The 10,450-nt window shown below is 40.9% G+C and overlaps 1 protein-coding gene across 1 annotated transcript in view; it reads right to left on the minus strand.

Moving 5' to 3' along the window:
• Positions 1-3,066: 3,066 nt before the first annotated feature.
• Positions 3,067-10,450, minus strand: part of PLEK (pleckstrin) — a 41,769-nt gene continuing 34,385 nt past the window's right edge. Inside the window, exons 7-9 of the mRNA XM_006862940.1 lie at positions 6,872-6,955; positions 5,512-5,581; positions 3,067-3,203 (exon numbers count right to left, since the gene is read on the minus strand). Of these exons, the coding sequence (XP_006863002.1) occupies positions 3,067-3,203; positions 5,512-5,581; positions 6,872-6,955 (291 nt within the window). The remainder of the gene's footprint in view (positions 3,204-5,511; positions 5,582-6,871; positions 6,956-10,450) is intronic.

Genomic DNA, 10,450 nt, shown 5'->3' on the forward strand with positions numbered 1-10,450 from the left:
TACACAAAAACACTCAGGAATATATAACATTTAAACAACCAAAGGGCACATTCTGGCAAGCCTTCCTCCTGGCCATCAGCACACAGCCTTTCTCTTTCTATGAGCGTAGAGTCCTCAGCATCTCCCTCTCTCCATGTTCCTGTCTCTGCCTCCATCTCTGGTGTTGCTGCTTCTCTGGATAGGGTCTCACATTCCGCTCATGCTCTTCTCCCTTGATGGTCCTAGGGTCTTCTGTTCCTGGAATGTAAGATTAACTACTCCTCCTTTTTTGTTGCAGAACTTGTACCTTGACAGTTGTGACAATCACAATTAGTCATGATAACAACTACTCATTATTAAATCATAAGAATCTTATCCCCCTCTCCTTTCACCAGGCCTGTCTAGACAAGATGAAAAGTATTCAGTGGGGATTCTACCTTCCCCTGTACACTCTGAAACTACAAGTTAAATTAACTTTGTCATAAACTTTCTTTCTCTTTCCCTCACCCTTTATGCTCCAGCTTCTCCTCACCCAACCTCCACAGCTTTGAAACACCTCTTTCAAAGCAGAGCACAAAATGGAGCCTGAAGTATCAATAAGTCAATTCATGGTTTTTGTTTGTTTGTTTGTTTTTAACCCTTAAGTGAAGATGGTAGCAGCAGGAAGGGTTTTGTCTTTCATGGAATCCAAAGAAAATACAGTTGATCCTTTGGATAGCTTTCTCTAATGACTAATTAGCAAACACTAATGAGAAATAGGAACTGTCATTATTTTAATGTAAACCACTTCCTCACTGTACTTTTGAAAGCCACAGTCTGGTGGTAGAATTTTGACCATTTTGTGTGGATGTGTGTTAACATCTTTCCTTAAATTACTACTGTGTTCACCTACGTATGAGTCTAAACTGATAGTTTATGCATGCGTCCTTCTCTGCTTTTTTTTTTTTTTTTTTTTTTTTTGCTAATAGGATGTTAAGATTTTTTTCAGATCAAATTTTTATTTTTCTGATTTACTGTCAGTTACATGATGTAAGAAGACATTTTCCTTCTTTATATAAATTAATTCTTTCTTAATTCTTCCAAAATATTCCCTGAGTTCCATTCTTATTTCCCCCTATTTTTATTAAGCCCTGACTTTATTTTTAAAAAATCATAAAGTTATTGGGATGATTTGAGAGATAAGAGGTGTTGTTATTCTCAGTAAGCAGAAGCGAGTTGCAAAAAACAGTGAGTCATTAATGAGAAGCAAAACATCAGAGTCATCACATCACAAAGACACCAAAAACAGTCATGTTTATTTCAAAACATTAGGTTGACTATATATTAATAAATACTTTTAACAATGAATGTAGCAAAATTCTGTGCCTGTTGTAAGAAGATAATTTACTAAAGACTCAGAAGACGGTGAGTCCAGTGCTGGAAAGAGAGAAGCTGACAAAACCAGGAGGGATTTTCTTCCTGCTTGATTCAAATGGTTCTCCCTTGGTGACTCAATTAGCCAAAGAGGTTAGTAACCCAAATCCACTCAGAAGTGCCTTAAAAGAAAGACCTGGTAATCTACTTCTAAAAGATCACAGCCTTGAAAGCCTATGGAGCATCGTTCTACCCTGACACACATGTGGTCACGATGAGTTGGGGTTGACTTGTTGACAAATGGTTTGCTAGTTTTTCCTCACTGCAGTCTTAACACTTAAAATTGAGAATTGAAAAATAGACCTTCACACGCATATCTGCCATCTTTCTCAGTCTTGGAGAAGAATCACTAGTTAATGGGTAAGGTAAAAAATTGGAAACAAGTATGAAATTTGAATCTAGGTCAGATCACTATGGCTGACAATGGAGTCATGGACTCCTCAGAGCCCAAGAAGGAATTACTGTGGCTTATGCTTCAAATCTCAGGCACAGACCACAATATAATTCAATGGAGAGTTCAAGGCACGCCACAGGCTGGCAGCCACCACCACCATGAGATCTGCCTAGATTACAGTCCTTTCAGTACTATCTTTGTATAGATCCATCATCCAGTCATCTGGCCTGCAATCTAGCCCTTCACCCTCTAGAGTTTTGGGGACACATTCTCCAGCCAGCTGCCTAGGCACCACACCCATGGAGAGAAACCATTTGACTATGTTTTCCCTAAATATGCAAATAAAATGAAATCTCACTGATTTGGGGTCTCCTCTCTTAGTGACAATAAACAGTAAAGAAATGCTTCCAAATAGGACAAAGAGAAATCTCCTTCAAATCAATCTCATTGTAAGTGGTACATGGAGCCCTCAATGGTGTCCGGGCATGGAAAAGGACCCTTGCTACTCCTGGCTGCCTGAGGTCTTTTTCTCAGAAGACAGGGCTCTTCTGATTATAATATGGGACCAAAAGCTTAATTCTAAATACCATTACTTCAGTGCTGGATATCATAAAGTTTCTGGGTAGAATGAGGAAGGGAGAAGAGGGCTCTCCCTTTTGTTACTTGATCTTCTGACCAAGAGCAAGTAGAAGATGGTTAAAGAGAACAAAAGAGGTCTAATCATTTTAGTTCAGATTTGTAATGTGGCTTGGAAGGGAAGAGCCCCATCACTAGTAGCACCAATATAGCCAGACAGGTTTATATCAAGGGCTGTTAATCTCTGCTGAAAAACCAAAGGCAATAAACTAGCCAATACCATGACAAGATTGAAAATGTAATCTGACACATTTGGAGATGGCTGAAAGCCAAAATTTAGCCAAGGAAGGACCCCAACAGGATATCTGGAGGCAGGTTATCCTCCAAGGGTATTAGAATCACAGGGCATTTTGGGTTTTTTTAAGTAGGAAGAACCTCAGAGCTCTTCTAACTGCATTTTCCAAGAAGTTCCAGAGGCCTGGAGAGAGTGAGGAGTCTACCCTGATCACACAGCTTGCTATATCTGCTTGGGGCACCTGGGGAGGGTCAACTATGAACAATGCTATGCAGGTGAATATCAAGCATGTGGCTAATTGCATTCAGAATCCCCTACATAAAACAACTTCCCACCCTTGGGCCCTTTCTCAATGATTTGTCCCAGAAGTGGACCGCTGCTGGCTGTGGAGTTAAGCTCAGGTGTGCCCTCACTTCCCCGTTCGGGAGACTGCCTGGATGGCTTTGATCCAATCGGTGCGCTCCTTGGGGGTGGCTGCTTGTAAGAAGTAATGCACTTCATCCGCAGTGATGATCTCAAAAAGGTTCTCCTCATCACTCTTCCTACCTGTTGAGAGAGACAGTGCATGATATAAATCAGGCTATATTGGTGCTACTACTAGTGGTGGGCCTCTTCCCTTCCAGCCCACATTGTAAATCTGTACTAAAATGATTAGACCTCTTTTGTTCCCTTTAACCATCTTCCACTTGCTCTTGGTTATAAGGTTGAGTAGCAAAATGAAGCGGAGGCCCCCTGGTCCACCCTCTCTCAGCAACTAACAAAATCCTGGCTTAATGAGTATATGGATTTAAAAACACATACAGTATGATTTTATTTATATAAAGGAGGAAACCAAACAAAACTACTCAGTACTGTTAAAATGCCAGGAGGAGAGGTAGTGACTAAGAAGATGTTTCAGGATTGGACATATTCCATGTCTTGATCTTCTAGGCCTGGTAATACAAGTATGTGTTCACTTTGTACACGTTCATGAAGATGTACTGTTAGAACATATACAAATTTCTGTGTGTATATTGCACTTTGATAAAAAGAAAAAGAAGGTAATAGAGAAAAAAATTATGTGGTTTTCAATACAGATTGCCAGCCCATTGCTCAACAGGGTCTGATCATATCTATTTTATACAGTGTATACTATATATATATATATATTAATATAGATGATGTTGTTGTTAAGTGCTGTCAAGTCGATTCCGACCCATAGCAGCCCTGTACAGGGTTTCTGAGGCTATAAATCTTTACAGGAACAGAAATCCTCATCTTTCTCCCACGGAACCTCTGGTAGTTTCAAACTGCTGACCTTGAGATTAGCAGCCCAATTCGTAACCATTATACTACCAGAGCTCCTTATTCATATAGATAGCTAGTATGATCTTATATATGTATACTTATGTACATACAGGGAGTACAGTGGCCCTGTATGATAAGCATTGGACTGTGGACTACAAGGTTGGCGGTTTGAGCCCACCAGCTGCTCTATCTATATGAGAACGATGAGGCTTTCTGCACCCCAAAGGATGTACACTCTTGGAAACCCTATACAGGGTCGTTATGAGTCAAAACGGACTCGATGGCATTTAACAACAACAACAACAATAGACATATATTTTTTTTTTCAAGAAATTAAGTAAAACCCTCAAATAGAAATTATCTCTTTTCATAGTTTATAAGCTAAACACACTAGTCACCTTTACACATTTATAGTGTTTAATAAAGTAACCCCCTTCTTTCTCTGCTAATCTAAACCAAGAGCTAGCCCTAAAATATTAGGGTGGGGTAGGGGGAAAGCACAGATCCACCAACCAGGACCATCAGTATAGCCTGAATTTTTTTCTATAAGGGGCTAAGTCTCTATTGAAAAATAAAAGGCAATATGCTAGCCAGTACCTTGATAAAACTTAAACATTCGTTTCAAATGCTCCCTTTCCCAAAGCAAAAAGATAATCGTTTTGGGGGGAAAGGACATGGACAGAGTCAAGGGAAGGAAAACTCTAGGCTTTTGCAGCTATAGTGTTTTCCTATCAGCCTATAGAACACCGTACACCCAATGTAGTATGACAGAACCAGCGTTTGGGATGTCTAAACCATATTGTCCCAGTGATACTTGTCACCTGCACTTGAAAAGTCAGTCTTCATAAACCTGGTTATTCCCCGCACCAGATCATAGACTTGTGCTCTGGAAGGGACTCCAAGGTCCTCTAGTATATGAAGAGGAATGAAGACCCAGAGAAGTCAGGTGATTTGCTCCACGTTGTGAAGCTAAGTTACTAACATAGACCCAGCTCTAACCCAGGTGCTCGTTCCAGTCACCAAACTGCCTCACTGAACCAATGTTCCTTTTGGCCTAGGTATGTAAGTTGTTGTTGTTATGTGCTGTGGATTCAGTTCGACTCACAGCAGCCCTGTACAGGGTTTCCAAGGCTGTAAATCTTTACCGGAGCAGAAAGCCTCATCTTTCTCCCGCGGAACAGCTGGTAGTTTCGAACTGCTGACCCTGAGGTTCTCAGTCTGATTTGTAACCACTACGCTACCAGAGCTCCCTAGGTATGTAAGAGATCTCCTTTAAAGACTGCAGTTCAAGTACAGAAGTCAGGAGACAGCAAGCTCTCCATCTAAACCAGTTCTAAAGAGATGGGTTTTTCCCAGCATTACTCAAAGACCTACTCAAGGCATCTACAAAGCCACTCCAACACCCCAAGGCCTGAAGAGCCAGAAATCAGTAGACAATTGCTTTTGTTACCTCCAAGGTTTTCAGACAGTAAAGTTATTCACACTGATACCAGACTGACTGCTGTTGGCTCAGGTGGCCTATGTGCAAAAGAAAGTCAAGGCCTCTCACATAGGAATGCATCCTTACCATCAGTGTTGCTCTCTACTGAAGTCACCACACAGCCTCTCAAATGAATTGTTCCCAAAGGATCTTCCCCCTAAAGGAGAGAGGGTTGTACCTCATGTTTGCATAGCACAGTGTATGGTAATACTTCACCCTGTTGGTGTAGAAATCACACAGACCCACTCTGGTACAGATTCCCAACTCAAATCCACAGCCATCAAGTCTATTCCAACCCATAGTGACACTATATCGGATTCCTGAGACTTTAAATCTTAACTGGAGCAGTAAAGGAGGGGCTAATAGGTAGAGAGTATTGTTTAAAGTGCCGTCAAGTCATTTCTACCTCATAGCAACCCTATATAGAAGGTTTCCAAGGAGTGGCTGGTGAGCTTGAACTGCTGACCTTGCAGTTCAAACTGACCTTGAAGTCCAGTGCTTTACTGCCCCCAAAATGAATAAATAAGAAAAGGAGATGAAAGGAAACCTGTTCTAAATCTATGGTCCTTTCCAGATCCCGAATCCTCTACTTTAGTAGGTTTGGGGAAGAAGAATGAAAAGACTCAAGCTAATCTGGCTTCAAGTCTTCCGGAAATGGCTGGGGAGGTGGACAGGGTGTGGTCTCCATGTCTCACTATTCCATTAAAGAAGAAGTACAGATTTTCAGAGCTCCTCACAGCCAACTGATCTAGTGACATAATCCTCACAGGAGACAATCAAAGAACCCTATACTATGACGAAAGCACAGAACTGTCTTTACAGAGTTGTCTTATTTTGTTGGGGGAAATCCTGCTCCTACATAATTAAAACCCAAGTTGTAGGTTGAAGCAGTGTTCTCATCCAAGTTGGCCTGGAAGAAACACTAAACACTTTTTTGCATATGAAACAAGAGTAAATGTTAAAAGTATATAGTTTGCCCCTGAGAAGATCAGATGGGGCAAACAAACAAAAACAACTGTATTGCATTGACCAAATAAATTACTATACAGTGATGTTTTCCTTCATACCTGAGCTTATGTTGGTCTTAAAGACCTAAGATCTCAGCTCATGGCAATGAGAGTAGATGGTAGTGGTGGTGATATGTTGTGGAGTCAGTTCTGACTCACCGGGAACCTGCATAGGGTTTCTAAGGCTGTAAATCTTTACAGGAACAGAAAGTCTCACCTTTCTCCCACGAAGCAGCTGGTAGATTTTATCTACTGACCTTGCGGTTAGCCGCCCAACTCATAACCCACTACACTACCTGAGTTGCTTAAAACGGAGTAGAGGAGAAAAGACTTAAGAAGTAGAAGGTAGAGAGAAGAAGGTGGAAGAGGGATGGGTAGCCCAGCTAATACATGTAGTGGCGGCTTCTAGTTGAATCAATTTGTTGATCACAGAATCTCACCCCAGCAGGGTCATAGTAGTGCAGGTAGGCGGGGTCTTCTCTCAGAACGAACTTCCTCACTTTCCAGTTTTTCCTCCTATGCCCCTGCATTCAGGATCAACAAAAGGAAAGATAAGTTCCTGGCATCATTTGGCATGTATAATAGCTACGTAATATTCTTTGCTGAATTGAAAAGAGAAATAAAAGGTAAAATATAACTCCAGAAAAATCAAGCTCCAATGGAAGCTGCTAACTGAAAGATCTGAGATTTGAGTCTACCCAGACACAACTCCAAACAAAGACCTGGTACTCTTCTTTTGGAGTCCTGGTGTGGCACTGTGGGTTAATGCACCAGACTGCAAAGCCATGTTTTGAAAACTGCAAGGTTGGCGGTTCAAGCTCACCAGTCACTCCTTGGAAACCCTATACAGGTTGCTATGAGTCGGAATCAACTCAACGGCACATAACAACAACAACAACTCTTCTGAAAAAAATCAGTCACTGAAAACCCTATGGAGTGCAATTCTACTCTGACATACATGGGATCGCCTTGAATCAGAAACAACTTGACAGCCACAGGTTACTGGTTACTGGGTAGGTACAAGGTTCTATATGAGGTAATGTGAGGAATACAAAGACATGCCCCGCTCTTCAAAGAGTTTGTAATCAATGTGCAAATATAATAGAGCAAATGTCAAAATCAAATAATTGGCATAGACAAGGAGTTTCAAAGGAATTAACTGAGGGATATGCAATTATGGGCTTCACTTGTGGGAGACCTCCTCTAATTCATGTGGGAGATTGAGCAGGGAAGACGATAACTAAAAAGCAATGTGTAAGGCAAATTCAGGCATTGATTTAAAAAAATAAAAAATAAAAGACTCGTTTTCCCAGAATGTGAGGCTAATGAGCAGCAGAGCAAGGTTGGGAAAGGTCACAGGGGCTTAGTAAAAATGTAAGGTGGCGTGAAATGCTGATTGCTCTTGAGTAGGGTGTGGTATTGATTCATTTCGATAGTCATATGTGTGAGAAAGTTTCAAGATGGTCCATCTTCAGGAATAAAGGGCACAGGAGATGGCTAGACCAGACATAGTTTGTTGATTTATACCCAGGGGTATGTGATGAAGAATGAATTGGGGGAGGGGAGAAAGAAATCTGTTCTAGGACTAGAAACTTTAAATAAGAACATAGTCATTAAGGCCAGGGGTGCCATCCAGGCTAGACTGTGAATCCCCTACTCTCAAAACAGGAGTATAAAACTCTTTGTGAACTGGTCTTAGGGCACATCTGCCCGTGTCTACTGAGTTGGGTGCCCAATTTTGCAAAAACAAATAAAGAAAACCTCACTCTTACTAAAATGAGTACAGATTGGATTTCTAGAGCATTTGTCAATAAGCACTTGTGATAACTCATCGGTGACCTCATAACCAAGAGGAACCAAGGCAGTATCCGAGGTATCAATGTTTCTTATAATATGGTAGCAATGTTCAGGATTAACCAGCTGACTAGAGAAAAGGAAAGGCAGGTCATTAGGGAATGATTACAGCCATCCAGGCATAAAACTACCAGAAACTAATCTCAGGGAGCAGCAATGGGAATGGAAGAAATAGTGGTTGTGGCAGATATGATAAAGAACAATAGGACTTGGCTTTTCCCAGTAGCATTCAACACTGACATCACCTAGACAGGGAGTGTGGAGGGCAGACTTTGGGTCTTATTTTCCTTTGTTTCTTCAGTGCCCTGCACTGTGTCTGGCACCTGGGAGCTACTTAATATCTATGTGTAAATGCCTTGAGTGACCTACTCATTTTAATTCTTCTTATAGTACTTTTAAAAAATGGCACAAGCCTGATTCTATGATTTTTCCACGAACAATTCAAATAACTTAAATAACTCCAGAAATAAAACAAACAAATTATTAGACTAGAAGACATACAGTTCCTATCTTGTCTGTAGGTAGATTATTATTTATAGTTTTTAAACTTCCATCTATTAACAAGCACATACACAAATTTTCCATTATTTTTCATTGCACTTGTCTAGAAAACAATGAAAACCCATGATCTTAACAAACAGCATCCTCTTCATAATGCCAAGTCAGAGGGGTTTAAAGGAAGCTCTCAACAATGGTCATAAATTATCTTGACAAGCATTTGGACATTTCCAAAGAATCACTTATATGCTTAAAGAATGGAGCCATTCTTGCAGAGACATATGGCAGGAAAAAATCCTTAAAGTTTACTGTATCATGTCTAAAAGGGTGACTTCCTGCTCTTTGCCTGGGCTAATGTCGCCCATAAAATGGAAACACTAAGGTTTTCACCCCACATCATTTCCTCCTAACCTGAAGGCACACACTTCATGCTCTTAGGCAATTGCTGGGTAATGACCAAGTTATCATGAGTCTATTGAAGAGGAAGCTAACAAAGGATGTGAATACGTAAACACATATTCCCTTGAATCCCTTACTGCCATCAGAATGTGACGTTGGAGAAGACTCTGATGTTAGTAAGTGCGTGGCTGGCCAACTTGCACTTAATTAATGAGTATTTCCTAAGGAATCTTAAGGGATGTGTGTATAGTGTGTATACGTGGAATTTCCAAGAATTGTGGTTAAATGGTCAAAATCATCTACTTAGATTAAATTTAATTCACTCTACAAGTGTTTACTGCCTACTATGGTCCTGGAGTGGCACTGTGGGTAAATGTGCCAAACTGCAAAGCCAATTGAACTGCAAGGTTGGCAGTTCAAGCTCACCAGCATCTCCTTGGAAACCCTATACAGGATCGCTATGGGTCAGAACCACCTTGATGGCACTTAACAACAACAACATAATCCAAGGAGGATACAGAACTCCACAGTAGATATGAAGGGGCCTCAAAAAAGTTTGTAGATAAATGAAATAGAAAGATAATGGATCTGCGAGGTCCCCTCATTGCTTTTTAAATTTTTGAGTACTCTCAAAAGATTAATTCAAAGAAAGACTAGTATAGAAAAGTCCCCTCCCCGCCCCCCCAAGAATCAGTGGTGTGATGGAGAATTAAACAACTACATATTTTATTTGTTGTCATAACAGAATGAATAATATTGAAAAGAATTATATTGGTTATAGTTCAGTCTCACTCATCTTCCAACTTGTTGGCTTCCCCAGTAGGATTATTTGCCCTGAAATGGGGAGAGGGAGAGAACTGGGAGAGACTGTCTTCCCATTGGACCCAGTGACTTCCCACCTGTGAGGTGTGGAGCACAGGTGCCCTTCTTCACAATGAGCTTTCCACGCAGGTGAAAACATGGCCAACTCCCAAGAGTGTGACTATAAAGAGGAAATCTTTACCCATTTCCTCAAGTGATTCTGAACTATGCCAGGGTTATAAACACTGTTCTAAGTGTTTGATGTGAGCTAAGCCATTGGAAACATTAAAAAGAAACATCAATTCAAAGAGATTTGTTGTTGTTGTTGTTGTTAGATGCCATCAAGTTGGTACCCACTCACAGCGACCCTCTGCATGACAGAATGAAGCAGTGCCCAGTCCTGCACCAACCTAACAATCATTGCTCTACCTGAGCTCATTGCTGCTGCCACTGTGCCAATCCATCTC

This window comes from Chrysochloris asiatica, unplaced genomic scaffold (assembly GCF_000296735.1).
Source record: "Chrysochloris asiatica unplaced genomic scaffold, ChrAsi1.0 scaffold00052, whole genome shotgun sequence".
Lineage (NCBI taxonomy): Eukaryota > Metazoa > Chordata > Mammalia > Afrosoricida > Chrysochloridae > Chrysochloris > Chrysochloris asiatica.